This window comes from Magallana gigas, chromosome 3 (assembly GCF_963853765.1).
Source record: "Magallana gigas chromosome 3, xbMagGiga1.1, whole genome shotgun sequence".
Lineage (NCBI taxonomy): Eukaryota > Metazoa > Mollusca > Bivalvia > Ostreida > Ostreidae > Magallana > Magallana gigas.
This window is the reverse complement of record NC_088855.1, coordinates 10,377,000-10,396,521: the sequence shown is the minus strand read 5'-3', so window position 1 is coordinate 10,396,521 and position 19,522 is coordinate 10,377,000. Positions and strand designations below refer to the sequence as shown.

General features: G+C 31.1%; 1 protein-coding gene across 7 annotated transcripts in view; it reads right to left on the bottom strand.

Moving 5' to 3' along the window:
• Positions 1–11,865, bottom strand: part of LOC117692803 (uncharacterized) — a 36,932-nt gene extending 25,067 nt beyond the window's left edge. For 2 of the 7 annotated variants that reach the window (XM_066078454.1, XM_066078456.1), the window contains exons 1-7: positions 11,582–11,864; positions 10,611–10,718; positions 10,484–10,520; positions 8,218–8,274; positions 7,226–7,377; positions 4,934–5,005; positions 3,290–3,334 (exon numbers count right to left, since the gene is read on the bottom strand). In XM_066078454.1, the coding sequence (XP_065934526.1) occupies positions 3,290–3,334; positions 4,934–5,005; positions 7,226–7,377; positions 8,218–8,274; positions 10,484–10,520; positions 10,611–10,718; positions 11,582–11,810 (700 nt within the window). In that variant the 5' untranslated portion in view covers positions 11,811–11,864. Of the gene's footprint in view, positions 1–3,289; positions 3,335–4,933; positions 5,006–7,225; positions 7,378–8,217; positions 8,275–10,483; positions 10,521–10,610; positions 10,719–11,581 lie in introns of all 7 variants that reach the window. The other 5 variants (XM_066078458.1, XM_066078460.1, XM_066078455.1 and 2 more) reach the window with 4 other exon arrangements.
• Positions 11,866–19,522: the final 7,657 nt, after the last annotated feature.

Genomic DNA, 19,522 nt, shown 5'->3' with positions numbered 1-19,522 from the left:
CAGGCAAAAGTAAACAAGAGTTAAAATATTTATATTTACCATAAAAATAATGTCAACCACTAAATTCTTCTTAGCATGATCATAATTCAGCAACAATCACTGATTGAATATCAAAGTTTGACAAAGTCATGGGAGCTGCCATTTTGATGCTCTCCACTGTTTAGAGTTAAATATGTTGTGGCTTATCATCGGGTTTTATCCCAGCATCCCGATAACTTCCAAATGTTCTGTGATGTCAGCATACCCCATTCACAGTTCTTATCAGTTCACATGTGTGGTCAGTGTCTAGGGAAGTTACACATCCTTGTTGTTTCTTAAACATCATAAATTGAATAATAGTAATGGAAAGAACATCTGGATTAAGAATTAGAAGATCAAATTGGTCATGGTCAGTTATACAACCTATATCTCCCATATTTCCTATTGTATAATCGCAATGTTTACAACACATGCATTCCTCGGCAGTGGGAATGACCTCAAACTGTCTACAGGAACACCATTCCTCTAATATTGGAATAAATTGGACTTAATGATTTATTTTTGGCAGGCAGATTTTCAACTTCTTCAGTAGTTTCAGGTTTAAATGCATAAGGTACTATCCCAAATATATTTTCTTGCGCCATTCTTGCAGAGTTATGTTATACAATAAGTGGGTCAGTTTATCGAAGTGGTATGCTGACGTCACAGAGATGCTATCATGGCAGCCTCCATGCGCTTGCAGGAGATTTAACACTGACCAGATAATTAAACCAAGTTTGATGGCTTAAGATGAGATCATGAGATAAAGTTTATGGTGGATGTTTTAAACAAACTTTTGTTTATCTATTTCACTAGAGATGTGTTATACCTGACCTTTCCCTTTAAAAGAAAAGCTGACTTTCGGTGCATTCATTTTAGATTTTTCGTTTTTAAGCATAGAAAGATATCTTTTCAAAACATTGCGAAATGACTAGTTTCTTATAAAGTATAATTCCTGTGAATTTGGTTTATTTCCTTTTTATCTAGCTACACATACATGCATTAATCTACATGAACTTAAAAATGATTAAAAAATGTTTAATATCCATACAAATTGAATGCGCAAAAACAATTATCTACCGAAAATTATTTCTGAAATTGATGATCTACTCAAGTATGAAAATATTTAAAATAAATATAGCTTTAGGCAAAGCGTTAGGGAAAGGGACGGGAACGTTGCGGTGAGATTTTATCCATAATGTTCAGCTTTTTCCTCTCAAAATCAATAGTGGTCAATTCAAGGCCAATAAGAGTTTTGATATTAAAATTCAATTGCAAAAACTTGAAGGCTTTTTAAGATATCGCATTGAAACGAAAGTGTAGCACGCAAACAGAATAGGGATCTTGAATTATATATGGCGGAACATAATCTCTTGCTATAGGAAGCAAACAGTAAGTGCTACATGTAGTTTTATTAAACGATAATTTTAGTAATTGACGTTTTGTAAACAATCAATTCAATCATGACTATGAAGCATTTCTTTTTTAGAACGGGAGACCTATAACAAGGCCGAGCAGTACGTTCACTTCGAAAACATATAAATATATTTGACTAGGTCCTCAACCTAGCCACGATCGCGGGTTGAGATAAATGCAATGCTTACTAACTCTGCCATCTATGAGAGTTGTTAGAAAAGTTTGCGGAAAATTTCGATTGTGAGCGGACTATTCGCATGATACCAGCAAAACTTTTCAGATTAAAGCTTGACGTATTTTCTAAGATATATGTTAAGATTTGTATGGTTTAAATGCACCATAAAAATATACAGCTTAATTATTCTGCTTCCCAGATCATGTCAGATTATTATTTTTTTATATTTTGTATACGCATTTGTCCTTACTAAGATAATGTACCGTTTAAGTGCATAAAAATAAACGATATTTCATATGACATTACAATGACTTCTGAAGGTCATTTTGTAAAATATTTAATAAAATTGAAGAATTTCAGACCATTTTATCACTGACTTTAGGCGAACAAAGCTTGAAAAATCCGTCAAAACAAGCACCGGGCCTTCATTTAATTTTGTGCACGCAGAAAAATCTCCGATGGAGACCAAAAAGTTATGAGATGCTGTTATGTTTTTTAGAACATAGGTTTACACTTAGAATCATATACGTTTAAAAATGGAAAAACTGATATATTTTGAGCTCTTGCGGCAGACCTACCCTTACAAACCGGATCTTGCACCCATGGATTTCGCTTTTTTCTAAAATATAAAGTCGAAACTGCGTGGACAAAGATTTTTGGACCTAAATGATCTACGATATACCACAAAAGACAAAGTACAAAAAATTGACAAATGATGATATGAACCTGCGTCTTATAAATGGGATAATTGACTTGAAAAGTGTTTGGAACTGAAAGGTGTTTACTTTAAAAAAGAGTAACAGGTTTGACTTTCAGTTGTTTGACGTCACCTAACGTCGTGGAAGTATGAAATGGTGCTCCGTAAATTTTATTCATGCAAAGTAATAATAACTGTATCTTTTTTTTTAAATCAAATTTATATGATTTGTTTAGAATATATATATCGATTATCTTATTTATACTTATTTTCAATTGATAGTCATTCAATAAAACGTACGCCATCTTTTAAAGTACACAGTAATTTTGTCGTAAATCACTTTAATTTGTTCGCGAACTCTTCTGACAACCCTCGTATTTATTAAACTGATTCAGAAATCTAAACATTCGTTGCCCAAATACACAGTCATGTCCCGTGTTTTATTAGTTTTTAGTACTTAGAATAGTTAATCCCGTATGTACCAGAGATAGTTGTTGGTTGGATGAGTGAGAAAAATTGTAAATTAAAGTTTAAGAGAGTTACATGTCTCATTAATTGTTTTTCATACTGACATATTTTGTCAGTATGCTTATGCCTTTAAAAGAAATATTATAGAAATGCAGTGAAATGTTTCCATCGGTCCTACTCGTTCTTGTCATCTCAAATTTTCTACACAACGTGTACTATCTAAGAAATACTAAAACATTGAATTGCCCAAAAACACAGCGTTATGTCATATATAATTGAAAAGCGTTGTCATGGCAATCTATTTAAGTCAGATAAAAACGGTTATTTTTTTTTATGTCACGTAATTATCCGTAATTGATAATTATTTTAACAAGAAAGGTTACACATGAAAAGATCAGCAGATTTATACGTTTTAAACGCTTATCTTATAATTAAAAAAAAACAACATTCTTTATGCGATATAAACATTTTAGAGCAATTTGACTAAGCGTTAAAAGTTAAATTTAAGAACTAACCTGTCGTGTCTAGCAAAGAATTCTCCGTATCATCTTCTTGTCTCTCTGTGATAAAACAAAATAAAATTTGATTATTAATGTTCGTCGTCAATATATTTTAACCTCTGGATTGCTTCTAGTATAAAAGACGGCGTATTTTGTTTTATGATTATTGTTTGCGTTTATTAAGGTGCATTTAACTTATCATGTGTTCAATTTGATAATAATGCAACAAGTTAGAAGCAATTTAACAAAAATTAGAACTTATCTTTTATTAATTTTGACCCCTGTATCAGGTATAAAGTTATATGGAAAATTAACTGTCTTAATGTACAAAAACCATGTATGATATTTAAAACTTCATGCTTTCTATCGGGATTGCTCTAGTTGCAAAAATCCCGACAGCGTTTTAAAAAGAAATATTCCGTCGCACAACACGTCATCATGCTATTTGTATAGCAGTTCTAAAAAAAATCCTATTTTCTCTCACTTTTGCACAATCCTTTGAGTAAAACAATTGTAAAATAAAAACCAAAATAAAATTCGCAACATTATTAAAAACAAACTTACTCCCATTAACAAAATATGTCACTGCGTCGTCCAGCTGTCTTTTTTTTCTCAATGACGTGCGACGACATGGAGATTTTTATAAAGCTGTCTTATGGCGATGATGTATGATGTTGTGGGAACGCAATCGAACATCATATGAAGTGTTGTTAGCACGCCGAAGTGCAACAGTGATTTTACTAGAGGTACTGTGAACAAGCTCTAAAATGATCCCTCTCCCCCACTAAGAAAATATGATAATTCAACTACAGGTACCCGGTATTTTTCTACTGGAAAATGACGGATGCTCTACATTCTTATAGTGACCTTGAACTTGCAAATATGACCAAAGCCAGGGACATATTTATAGATCACAAGCATCTTTATGTTAAATGTTACCCTCTAATCATTTTAATTTCCGTTACAAGATGTGACCTATACAGGAATTATGCATTTTTAAACAATGATCTTGACCCCAACTCAACCTGGTCAAATTCATGCCACACCCTTAGGTCATATGCAGTCTTAATATGAAGTAAGAACGTCCAATGTTTCTCCATCAGAAAGAGCTATGGTCAAAATCGTGACCAAAACCTCGAATCATAGGCAATCTTTGTGTACATTCAACTTGTCCAAATGACCTTGGGTCAAAATCATGACACACCCTCGGTTCATAGGAAATCTTTATGTAGAGAAGGAACATATACTGTTTCTCAATAGGATTAGACCGAGTATGATTTATTAACTTTTTCTTTCCAGTGACTTGCTCACATGACCTTTGGCCAAAAAACAACCTCAGGTCATAAGCAATCTTTGTTTGAAGTAAGAACTTCCAATGTGTCTCCAAGAGAAATATATGGACTGGACACGATTGCACACACGGACGGACATGGTGATTCCTATATACCCAATAACTTTCGTAGCGAGTGGTGTAATAATGTATGAACTTTTTGTTGCGTAATGGCGTAGTGATAACGCAACAATGTTTTGTAGGAGCGGCATAATGGTGTGTTATATTATGGTGTTTTATTTGGCGAAGTGTTTTTTCACAACGTTTATTCAAAGTTTTGCAAACAAACCATGTTAAACCAAAGAGACTTAAAAAAGTAAATACATTACCAACATGATAGATATTTCTTCTGAAATCTTTACCTCTATTCCTTGTTTGTTCGGTACTGGAATGGTTTATGCCTGTTAAAAATGGGCAGTTTTAATTATGTAAAATTCTAAAAGATTTTAACAAATGTACTATTATTTGCACAGTAAATTAAAATATTTGGTAAAAACCTCAGCAGTCATATTAGTATTTTCAATTCAATTTTTTTTCTAATAAAACATTTGAAAAGATTTTTCATGCCAATTTTGCTGACGACTTAAAAAGAAAAGCTGACTTTCGGTGCATTCATTTTAGATTTTTCGTTTTTAAGCAAAGAAAGATATCTTTTCAAAACGTTGCAAAATGACTAGTTTCTTACAAAGTATAATTCGTGTGAATTTGGTTTATATCACTTTTATCTAGCTATACATACGTGCATTAATCTACATGTATTTAAAAATGAGAAAAAAAATGTTTAATATCCATACAAGTTTAATGCGCGAAAACAATCATCTACCTGAAATTATTTTTGAGAAAATACTTAAGTATGAATATATCTAAACATGTATAGCTTAAGGCAAAGCGATATGGAAAAGGGACGGGGACGTTGGGGTGAGATTTTATCCATAATGTTCAACGTTTTCCTCTTAAAATCAATAGTGGTCAATTCAAGGCCAATAGGAGTTGTGATATTAAAATTCAATTGCAAAAGCTTGAGGGCTTTTTAAGATATCGTCTCGAAACGAAAGTGTAGCACACAGACAGAATAGGGATCTTGAATTATATATGGCGGAACATTATCTTTTGCTATAGGAAACTAAAAGTAAGTGCTAGTTTTATTAAACGATATTTTTATTTTTGTTAACAATCAATTCAATCATGACTATGAAGCATTTCTGTTTTAAAACGGGAAACCTATAACAAGGCCGAGTAGTTCGTTCACTTAAAGAACATATTAATATATTTGACAAGGTCTTCAACCTAGCCCCGATCGCGAGTTGAGATACTGCAATACGTACTAACTCTTTAACATCTACGAGAGTTAACGTTGTTAGAAATATTAGCGGACAATTTCGATTGTGAGCGGACTATTTGCATGATACCAGCGAAACTTTTCAGGCGTATTTTCAAAGAAATATGTCAAGATTTGTATGTTTTAAATGCACCATAAAAATATACAGCTTTATTATTTTGATAAGATAGTTATGCTTCCCGGAGCATGTCAGATTTTTATTTCTTATATTTTGTTCGCAATTGATGTCCTTATCAAGAAAATGTACCGTTTAAGCGCATTAAAATAAACGATATTTTATATGACATTACAATGAATTCTGAAGGTTATTTTGTAAAAGTTTTAATTAAATGGAAGAATTTCGGACCATTTTATCGCCGACTTTGGGCGACCAAAGCTTGAAAAATTTGTTAAAAACGTTTACGTTAATGGACATCTTGGAGCACCGGGACTTCATTTAGTTATGTGTGCACGCAGGAATGATGGAGACCAAAAGGTTCTTAGATGCTGTTATTTGTTTTTTAGAACAAAGGTTTACACTTAGAATCACATACGTTTAAAGATGGGAGGACTGATATTTTGAGCTCTTGCAGCAGACCAACCCCCTTACAACCCGGATCATGCACTAATGGATTTCGATATTTTCCCTTAAATCTAAAGTCTAAACTGTGTGGACAAAGATTTTTGGACCTAAATGATCTACGATATACCACAAACGACATTGTACAAAAACTTGACAGATAATGATATGAACGTGCATTATATAAATGGTTTAAAATGGATTAAATGACTTGAAAAGTGTGTGGAACTGAAATAGTAACAGGATTGTTTGACGTCACCTGACGTCGTTGAAATAACAAATAGTGCTTCGTAAATCCAATTCATGCAAGGTAATAATCTTTCCTCTTTTTATTAAGGCAAATTCATATGACTTTTGCATACTAATTTTCAAATGACAGTCACTTTTCTGACAACCCTCGTATTTATTAAAATGATCGAGATATCTAAACATCCGTTACCCAAATATACAGTCATATCCTGCGTCTTATTAGGTTTTTTTTTAAACTTAGAATAGTTAACTTCGTATACATCAGAGATAGTATTAGTTGGTTGAATTAGAAAAATTGTAAATTAAAGTTTAAGCGAGTTATCATTAATCTTTTTCAGGACAGATAATTATCAAAATAAGTTAAAAATCCCTGTTACACGTCATCAAGTCAGATTTATAGAGTTATGATGCATACCGATATTTTGGGAAACAAAGGCGTTGCACGTGTATCCTTAAAATAAGCAATGTGCTTACCTGGTACACAAGACCATAGTCGTGTCGTTAGTTCCCATTTGAATCGTTTATCCAAGATGAACACAACAACCAGCGAGCAAATGAGGATAAGAGAAATCGCCAAAACAACACCAATTATCAATCCGGAATCCCCAGGTTCCGCGTCTGGTTCACTGGACACAATAATATGAGTTTAAAATAGGCCGAAAATAAAAAGAATGCTTACAATATTGATGAACAAAAGAAACCATCAATGTTTTTAAAATCATATTACACATATTTGACATCTCTTACTCCTTCCACCTTTGCTCCTGTTTAAATAGCGAACATCAGTTGTGGCCGTTACCAACAAAATTTCACAAACGCATTCCATGTACTAGTATACTATAATTTGTTTTAAATATTCATGTTCAAAATTGATGCAATAAACACAATACGGTTTGAATTCAGCGAACAAACACTTCTCTTAGCATGTTCAGCTTTCTACTTATTTGGCTTTCTATTCAATACATTAAGGAATGATGTAAGTCAAATAGCAATAGCTCCTAATAGTTGTTGTATCTATATGTTTATTTCCTTGGTCGCCATCTTTTGAAAGAGACAATATGTTTCTTACCTAAAACACTTAAAATCTGTAATTTCTAACTTTAGTTTTTGACATTAAAGTTTGTCTGCGGCTTGTATTGTGGTTGCCCCCAAGGTAAGCCATACGCAAGGAGAAAGTTCGCAGAAAAATCGCAGCAAAGTGACTAGGACCTTTTGGATGCATTAAAACACTTCAAATTCTGCATAGTCTATATTTAACTATTTTATGATACTTATAAAATAATCAATGTTGCATTTATAATAATTACAAAATAATTGATGTGGATTTTATCATACTAACAAAGTAATTGATGTTATATTTATGATATTTGCAAAATAATCGATGTTTTATTAATAATACTTTAAAATAATCGATGTTGTATTTATGATACTAACAAAATAATCGATGTTGTCTTTATGATACTTACAACAAAATCAATGTCGTATTTTCTTGCACATTTGTCTTTATCTGGGTTGATGTGCTTCTTAAAGAAAATAATATTGATAATGACTGTACAAGCGTAAAGGTAATATAAATATTGATTTAAAAAAAAAATGAAACTATGAAAAATTAAATATTTTTGCATTTGTCATCTCAGTCAGATTTTTTCAATTAGTGCCACATCATTTATTTTTAGAAATGTTATCGTTAAAGTTTCTGATCAGAACAACAGAATGACATTAAGAAATATTTACGTTAATCCCACCAATTCACCAATTTTTGACCTCGGATTGTTAATTATTAAATTATATTGCATGAAAGAATAGTTACAAAAGTTCATTCCCTTGAAATTTAAAATGATGAATTACTCATTTCTGATGAAACTGATGTAGATAATCTTGTACAAACTTCATAAATATAATATATTGTAACCCGAACAATGTTTAACAAGTGAAAAGCTGTCAATGTGACAGCAAACAGGGTTTTCTTTTATGTGAACTGTATCCATAATCCATGTCAACCCGTATCCAGTGAAATGGATAAGGTGAAAGGGTATCCTATATGCAATATTTTGCTTAAAAATGACTAAGTTCAAAAGCTGGTATTTTTTTCATAAATAATTAGAAATCAAAATCCTAGCAATATGCACACTTCTAATATATGTACAATTGATCTGCAAAAGAACAACTTCCTATCTTGAAAACTGTAGGAGGAGTTATCCGTACAATGAGGTTACCCTATATGCAATATTTTGCCAATAAATGACTAAGTTCAAAAGCTGGTATTTTTTCATAAATTATCGGAAATCCAAATCCTAGCAATATGCACACCTCTAATATATCTACAATTGATCTGCAAAAGAACAACTTTTATCTTGAAAACTGTAGGAGGAGTTATCCGTACAATGAGGGTACCCTATATGCAATATTTTTGTCAAAAAATGACTAAGTTCAAAAGCTGGTATTTTTTTCATAAATTATCGGAAATCTAAATCCTAGCAATATGCACACCTCTGATATATGTACAATTGATCTGCAAAAGAACAACTTCGTATCTTGAAAACTGTAGGAGGAGTTATCCGTACAATGAGGGTACCCTATATGCAATATTTTTGCCAAAAAATGACTAAGTTCAAAAGCTGCTTTTTTTCATAGGTTATCGGAAATCTAAATCCTAGCAATATGCACACCTCTGATATATGTACAATTGATCTGCAAAAGAACAACTTCCTATCTTGAAAACTGTAGGAGGAGTTATCCGTACAATGAGGGTACCCTTTTGGCAGCCGCCCGCCCGCCCGCCATTTTCACCATTTTTATAACCGGATTTTTCCGTTGGAAAACCCGGTTAAAAGTAGGTTATAACACGATTATACAAGCTACACCCCTGCTAATGTGTTCGGAATGGTTTCTTTATCAGTCCTAAGTGTGTTATAAATCCAGAGGTGCTCGAATGAAAGTTCACGACACTTCCCCGAGATTTGTTTAGTTCATGCGAACAGAAGTATTAGTGTTCGGATAATATTCTCATAATAAGTAAGTACTGTTCTTTTTTCATACCATATCCTGCTTTGATTTATGTTAAAACATAGACATATAATAAGATATATGTCGTATTCCATCATTTAGCCGTTATATAAACTAAACGATGATATTCAGAACAGAGTTATCGTTCGTGTTCAACCACTCTGCACGTAGTTGAAAATAAAAACATCGGGTTGTTTAATAAAAACAAAGCCATGTTTGATATTTTTGGTGTGCATTACCATGCTTTAAAAAACTGAATGGGTGTCTGTTTTGAATTAAAACTTATTATATCGAGCCAATTTCAAGGAACATTCTGCATAAAATAGTATTTACTTTTTCACTATTGATGCTATTACTATCTCAGGCGTGGATCGAACATTAAACTTTAGGGGGTATCGTTACTAAGCATTTTAATTGTTGCAAGAACAAAAAAACCTATATTTTCTATTGTCACATTTATTTCTAAAACACATTTTATCCACCAATAAATGGAGATAAAGTTTAAAATCAATAAATGTCTAGATTTTATATTTGACTACAAGTACCTAGATTCTAGGAAACAGACTATAAACACGAGGCATGATGTTTACTGCGAAACTGAAAGGGTCAAATAAAACCACGTGATCTAAATTTAAATTACATTAACGTTCGCAGGGGTGAGTTAGTGAATTACGTTTTTCAATCCAAAGGCGGTAAGCATGTGTCAGCAAAAAAATAAATATGTACCTGTCCTTTCCGTAAAAATCACCATAACAAACAGGCCCTAAAGAATAAAGCAAGAAAAGTGTAAATTAAATATCAAATAAGATTACGAGACAGTACTTATGATTTTGTTATGAACATATAAACTTACAATTGTACAATTCCCTTGGACTGTATGGCTTATCTGGACATCCTTCTTGAGCCTTACAGGGCACTGAATCAACGTTATGGGTCAGGTTATTTAGGATTACGCATGTTCCTAAAAATAATTCAGTGATTGAATACTTGGATAAATGGATATGCAATAGAATGAATAAGTAAAAGTACTCTTTAATTTTGTGACGCACTATCGTTCAAAATAAAATTCAATAATTTAATCTTGCTTTTTTTAAACTCTGATGACGTTGTTCGAGGGACAGCCTAAACGATACAGCCGACAAGCAGACGGAAAGGCAGAGATGTAATTGAAAGAAAATGTATATATATAGCGTAGTATCATCTGTATTATTTTAAAGGTGTTGATGCTTCTGGTCTCCTACACATATGAAGTCCATTTAATTTAATATAAATACTTTATCTAGGACCTACATATTAAAGGGGCATGCCAGGTTACGATTTTGGTCAAACAATTTTTTTCCGATTTTAATGTTTACTATGCTTCGGTAAGTCATTTTTGATAGGCAACCAAAATTTGAGTATCATTTGTTGAGTTTTAAGCGAGTCACAGAGCTTATAATTCTTGCTATGTAAACAAATCTTGAATGTTGAGGTGAAAATTCCAGTTTTAGACCTAAAATGAATGTGTCAAACGTTAGAAACTGTTTATTTATGCTACAAATGAATAAAAAGTTCGACACCTCAGCTTAAAAAATATTTTTTACTGGTATATTCAACCTATGTAAACAAAAACAAGGCACGAGCCTTGTGTACATACAGGACAAAGAGTTGTGAGCCTCGTATCTTGCTCATTACTTTACGACTAAATCTCAAATTTCACTTGATCATTAGAAATACATACCTAAAGCATTGCGAATAAGATAAATAGTATAATTGAATTTGACCAAAATCGTGATCATGCCCCTTTAACTCTTTTAATGATATTTTGATTGTTAATATAGATACCTGAGGGTGATAGTCCAAATTTAGTGCAGATTTCGCCGAAATGTCCTGGCCAGTTTTCAATTGCTGCACACAGGTAATCGGGCGAGGGCTGTTGACATTTTTTCCTCCCTGCTTCAATCTGCCACTCCCTGGCTCCTGGGGGACACACGGACACGGGGATGTAATCCTGGGCCGCCCGTATCAATGGACAGAGGATGGACAGAAACAGCACTATATTGTAATACGCCATCTTTTGAAAAATGGAGAACCCAATTGTATCTTAAAGAATGCAATTGTTATCTAAACTTGAATCGTGTTACAGATATCGTTTTTACCTTTATACATAATATTCTTTGAAGCGTAACAGCACATTCAAAAAAAAAATACCTAAAATTTTAGAGGCTATATATCAAATATGCACAAAGGCGTTAAGAGGCTATTTTAACCAGAATCTCCAGTTTCTTTCTTTTTTGCTATACAGTACCGATCAGACCCAACCTAACACCAAAGTAAACCCACACTAAACCCAGGGTTTTCCTTTTAGTGTTTACTTCGGGTAAACTCGGGGTTTTACTTTTGGTTTACTTGGGAATCGCTTTTTGCGTCAACTGTATGCACTGAAGTGTTAAGCAGACCTGTGTTTTATCTTACTATCTTACTGCCTGTACTTCCTGTCCATTGTATATTCCTAATACACGTGTAGCGCCTGTTTAAGGGGTATGCATCTAATCGGGGTTTACTCTCCGTGTCCATTCTGTGTTTACTTTGCAATTATATTTTTTTTCAGGGTCCACTCTAGTAAACTCAAAATAAACCTAGAATGTAAACACTGGGTTTACTTTGGGTTTATTTTCTGTTATGTTAGGTCTGATCAGTACTGTATTGTATAATTTGTTATAATTTCAGAAAAATAAGAATTTTTTTTTTTTGTATATGTTAGTAAGCATGCCAAATTCAACGATTGAAAAATGTTCCATTTAAAGTTAAACCAAACAAAAAAAAACTAAGACAAAGCTAAACAATATCACTCTCCTAATTTCCTTCTATTTATCCAGCTTGTTCAATTTGCGAAAATTTTGTTTGATTGGAAAAACAGATACATGTAGATTCGTATGATGATTGTCATCAATAACAAATCAAAGACTAACAACGTGTACAAAGATGTAAAAAATCATATTTATGACATAGTCAACCGGGTTTTTTTTCAATCAACATTTAGTGTCGCGCACTAAAATCGGTAAAATTGGTATAGACTTACTTAAAATACCAATTGCATTTGTATATATTCTATCAACATGAAAGTATAAAACAAATGAGCTCTGTATATACATGTATACAGTTTATGTTTTTATCATTATAAATATCTTGTTTGTGATACCAGTTAAATCATATAGCACTCGAAAGAAGAACTGTAGATTACCAATTTAGAGAGAAAATGTGAAATCTCGAAACATCTTTTGTGACTTTTAGAACCCAGGTCAAGATTTCAGCTAATTGCAACAATGTTTGTGAGAAAAGTCACGCACAATTTTCAATGGAGAGAAAATTGAATAATAAGGGAAAAATATTTGATTATTTATTTCTAAGCCACTTTACAATTGTCTCCAACTTTAAGAGAAAAATCATCGAGGCGTTTATTCCAGACTTGAATCGAACAATTATTTAATGACTGTCAGTGCCATTGTGTTTGCTGTGCATTTCAAACATAAATCGTTTATACAATGCACACAAATAAGTGTAAATTGCACAGGATGAAGCTCTGCCATTCAGTCAACCGAATGTTAACTGAATGGTCTGGAAAGGTGACTGAATGGCATAGCTACATTGTATTCCATTCAGCCACATTTCAGTTGACTGAATGGCAGAGGTTCATCCTGTATTACATCTGCTACGTGGACTAAATTGTGCATATCAAGTTTACTTTTTAATAAAAGAGAATTTAACTAATAATTTTAAAAGAAATAATATGATCAGAAGAAAAAATTCATAGTTTATGATAAGTTACTATTATGTATTGATTATGGTTTTCAAATGAAGATATCATAAAATATCTACTAGTATTCAAATATACGATAGTGATGTACATGTACGTATTATAGAAAACGAGGTCAATTTAACCAGTTTTTTTTAGAAAATTATTCAAAGAATCATAGTGTTTAAAACTATATTTGCTTATACAATATGCGACTAGGAATGATAAAAACATACTTGACATTCAGGCGTGTAGTCTTTAAAATTCTAATTTTTCATACAATATTCAAATGGCAGTATTTTAAAATTTAATATTATAATTTTAGAATTTGATATCAAATAAAAAGATGTACACATAACAAAACTTCTAATTATTTAACCTTATTAAAAAAAAATGAAATGATAATAATAACATTTTAAAAATAATTGCGATGTACAATTGTAATGAATAGTATAATAACATTTACCAGATTTATAAACGATGTGTCTTTTTAAGAATAGCAAAGGTAACATTTACATGTCACAAAAAAAAGATTGAAATCATTTACCCGTGACAAAACCCTAAAAACACGATTTCTGTATTGTGCAGCACGTGCTTTGTTTTGAGATTGATAATATTGTTCTTTAGTAACAGTCTCCAATGTAAAATACATGAAATGGTCATATTAACTATTGCAGAAAGAGCCTTCGTAATGTTTACCGGTGTTCTTACGATAGGATATACTTACCTTTAATTTGGTGGTAATTTTTTCTTGCTCTAATTACTTCGCAATATGTATAAAAAGTTATAATTAAGAAAATTTTCCTCTGCAAAAAGTGAAATACCTTTTTCATCGGCAACCAAGGAAAATCCGAAAGGTCTAGGAGAAATATTTAACGAAAGTCATATTCACACAGGATAAGGTCTCGTTTTGCAACCTGTGAAGATCGCAACATCGTTTTAATCATTTGAGAGCTATGAAAAAATTGGCCATCACAACGGCAAAACAACATGTGTTTTCCATGGCATTTTCTGACGCATTTCTTTTATTTTGAGGGTATGTCATGTCAGAGGCTTTTCGCATTTAAGTCATATGACACTTAGTCGACTTTACACTTCATAAGAAAAGAAACATAAATCATAGTTAATGAAAGCGTATCGTATATTTTATATAGTAAATAAGAGTCTACACCTAAAATATCGGCTCGGTGTGTGGTAAACCTTAAGATTCAAATAACAAATAGTCAATAAAACAAAAAAGCGAAAATATTTTATATTTGTAATATTGTCTTTTACTAATTAACAATTTTAAATTGTCAATGAGTCCATGACTAATTATAATTAGTCATGGACTCATTGACAATTAAAAATTGTTAATTAGTAAAAGACAATATTATAAATATAACTCAAAGCCTTGTTTCATATTTACAAAGATATCTTTGAGAAATAATTGGAGAACGTTACATTATATCTTAGTCAATGATGACCGTGTCGAGTATCGAAACTTGCCCTGTAATCCTATCGCAACTTTCAGTTTGAGTAATTGGAATTCCCAATTTACGACAGGTGAGATACGAGCACCTTAAAGCGCAATAATAATGTAGAGAAAAGAGCATCAGCAGATTAAGAAAATAAACTTTTATCAAAGTTAATGATTCATTCAGAAATCAACGGAGAATGATTTGAACGTTAACATCACAAGATACTTTCTACAGAAATTATAAACGTTCCCCAATGTACTTATATTGCACTGCATATCCGATTTTATACTTAAAATGACATATGATAAGGGATGATAATTGATTGAGACATTAATATTGTACTTTTTCTTGCATTTAACTCTCAAAATATCGAGGAATCATATCATTGGAGTATAAAAAAAAAATTCTGGAATTTCTATATAGTTGCTCTAACTTTAATAATTCATGTTTTATGAATCCTTTCTCACTGACAGCATTACTGAATAAATAAATAAAATATAATAATAATATATTGTACACACAAATTTCATTAAGATATAAAAAAAAAAAAAATAAGAATACCCTTATCAAACTTTCAAAACCATATGATTATCTAAAGCACCAAAAATAAATTATTTCATCACCGAAATGTCTGACAATAAGTATTCCTGAAAATTTCCTAACTTAAAAACTTAAGAAAGCTATGCTAATTGTATATTAATAATTTTTGTAGTATTTCACGTGTATGTGAATTTTGTTGGGTTTTTTAAAATTACAAATGAAAGATCCCATAGCTTACATATGCTTACTAGTAATTCCTAATTTAAGGATTTTTATAATCCGCACAGCGCTACATAATTCTTAACAGTACACACAAAACATATGCGGGTTCACAATTGCCCCATCCAGTAAGATTACAAAGGTTTTGAACTGTTGTGAACTATTGTTTTGACCAAACAGAAAACGTGTATTCAGAAAATCAATAGCAATACAGCTGCTCTCTTGTACACATTTTTTGGTTGTTTTTTTAATAGCAATCAAATTTGTAGAAACGATGTGGTAACTTGGACTAAAACCGGTAGCAGTAGGTTTTACAAAAATATCCAAATAACAAAGTTTTATGACTGTTCCCTATGACTTATGTTGATTTCGGTTTAGAATTGTTTTTTTAAATATTTCCTTTTATATTTCAATTGGTGGGTAGAACAAAGTTCATCAAAAAATTGGATGATTCGATGCTGAACATGTTAATTGATCTATTATGTTATGTTTAACAACCTTGAAACCTAACCCCCAGTGACCCTGCTGTGCACAAATGGAAATTACCATCTGTAACATGACAAAGTATTTGGCCATGGTTGTCAATAAATTCCCTTCATATGCACAATAAATTATTATTATTTAAAAAGCTTGACTTACAAAGAGATATTAATAAAACACACACAAGAATATTATTACAAAATTTGTTGCCGAAAATGTTTTTACTTACAATAAAATTATTTTTTTTCTTCAAATTTTGTACTTTTTTTTTATTCAAATTCCTTTTTTAAAATGGGATTCTCTGATATATGTTTTATATGAGTGTCATTTAAAAATATGAGTTAGAATTATCGACAAAAATATCGAAGTTTCCGACTCTTTTGTCACATAATATTCAAATCATTGAATTTACACTAAAAGCTAATACATGTACTCAGCTATAAATCTTCTAAACTGTAAAAATCAAACCAATTCGATTAAAAAAAATACAAGTGTATTCTTACACTTCAAAACCTATTAATCATTTTGAAAACCTTAATTACTTTTTTAGAATTTACGAAATTTTCCGATAAATGTACAGCTATTCACGCCAAGTAGACTGAGAGAAGTAGTATCATTGAATGAATCTGATGTTTTAAAGTTTGTTGCTATCCTGCAAGTTGGATATGTAATAATTTCATGATAATCGTTGATGGTATTTTTGTGTTTAATTAAATAATAAAATCCACGGTTTTTGTTCGATATCACCAAAAGCTTAATATAATTTTTTTTATTATGTGTTATATCATGGCACGTCTGAAAGATTTTTTGGCAAAAGAAAAAGAAAGAAAATGTCTCTGATTTCATTAAATTTCGAAAAATAATTTCGTTACTTCTCTGCCCTTTCCCTTAGAACAAGAAAGTAACAATTGACTCGGATTAAAAATTCCTTGACACAAAGTCAGAACCTCTTAGTCTTAAGCTGCATGAATATGATTTGAAACGATCGTTTTCAAATGTTAACCAATTTACAAATAAGATGAATATCAGTTGACAAATTCAATGATTCAATAAGAGTAATACATTCAACAACTCCTTCTGTAAGAAAAGCTATTTTAGGGTCGTTCTTCGTATTTCTTTTTATACATATATAGACTGCCGAGTTAAAAATAACATTCAAGTAAAAAGGTTAAACAACAATGACAAACAATTGAATCTATATCAATGTGTGTGTCTAACGAATTTATGAGCAAACTGTAGATATCAATCAGATTTTTGCAGTCTCACGTGTCATGTTGATTTTAATTTAGTTACATGTAACTAATTAACAAAACTCTGACTACATGTATTTGGCAATTGCCTTATAAAAGTGTATGCAGCATATTTAGCATGATTAAGGAAACAAATGCAAATCAGAAGCATTCAATTCAAAACAAATCAGAAAAGAGAGAATTCATATTCATTTTTACTATTTGTACATGTACATCGTTTTAATGGAGTATTTCTGCATTTTACATGTAATACATGTATTTCTTCTACATACTAACACTTTACATTTAAAATGCAAAGTGATGATTAAAAACATAATCTCACACATATATACATCCACATGCATGTATTAAGCAAAGTATCTCTATTTGTCTAAATATGCCGTAGATTTAGACTTTATTAAGGATTTTGTATTCACGTTCTTCAATACATAAAAAAAACTCTTAATTTTAACACACTCAAGAAGTGTTCATCGGTTTTTCCCATTGTTTCTCCAGGATCTTCTTATAGTCTGGTTTGGTTGCTTAGATTCGAAATTATTATGATGTTGAACAAAGTACTTTATCATGCATCATTTACGTTATTATACATATTACGTAAACTGACAAGTGCTTAGATAACAATTTACAAGTACAATCGTAAATATATCATGCAAATCCGTTCTTAAATTAGAAATGTGAGTTCAAATGAATTGTGTCTCAATGCAAGCAATAATGCTAAAATACCAGAATTCAAAACCATAATTATGTTTAATATATTTGTCAAAAATGATTCCATTTTTTTTTTTTTTTTTGAAGTTTTTATTGTTTATTTACATTTGTTCTTAATACAATAGCAAAAGTACTTACTACATAATTTTTCAACATAGATGTATAGGATCTTTAAATATAAGTAGATATGCACATTTTCATACAGAGTATTCGACGTAGGTCTTATAAGTAAAAAAAGATATTTGAAAAAAAAAACATAAAAAAAATGATTGACAAAAAGGTAACGATAAAAGGTTTCAGAATTGTTCAAACATACATGTATATTTCACTTTTAGTACAGCAAGATATTGCCTATGCTAACATGAAGGGCCACAATCTACTAACTACAAGTCTCTAATGCCCCATGTTAGCAAGACAGCGACCACACCTGGTATGTGGACCTGTTGGCGCCTATTTGTATAAAAATACAGATATAGAAAAGATATATAAATATATATAAAATAAAAATAAATTATGTATCCTATTATATGAATTATAAATTGCTTCTAATACGTTTTAAAAGGATTGCAAAACTCCTTTGTGACAACGATTTGTAGACCTCAGAGAAAAAAGTTAGTACATATTTTATATGATTACATATTTCTTGAGGTTTTTCCTCTTTGTTTTCAATTCTACAATACATTTTATACTTATATATCTTACAGGCAATCAAAGAAATCAAACTGTTAAGAAATAGTGTTTTCTCATTCTTTTCAAAATAAAAACCTATTACTACTGTTTTCCATGATACATCAAAATTTAAACATTTTTGAACAGTGTCCCATATTTGACTTACATTCTTACATCTCAGAATGAGATGCTCGTTGTTTTCCTTTACATCTTTACAAAAGACACACATATCATTTTCAACAATTTTCCATCTTTTCATCATTTCTCTATTACATAATAAATTGTTAAGTAGTCTGTAATTAAAGTCAGATATTTTTTTGTCTTTAATGGCTAAGATTTTTTGTTCATAAATAGATTTCCATGATTCCTTGGAAATTTCAAAAACATTTTTATAGTAAAGTTGATGTAATGGTGCTACAAATTGTTTTTGACGAAAAATGTCATAAATTAGCTTTGAATTAATATCACAGATGTATACATGGTTTTTAAAACACAGTTCAAAAGACGTTTTTCCGAATACAATGTTTTCATATTGAATATCTGAACAATCATATTTTTGAAAACATTTTGAAAAGATCGTTTTTATAATTACATATTCACATATCCAGTTTCTTTTACAGACAAGATGGTCATTAAACCATTCTGCAGGTTTCAAACCATTTTC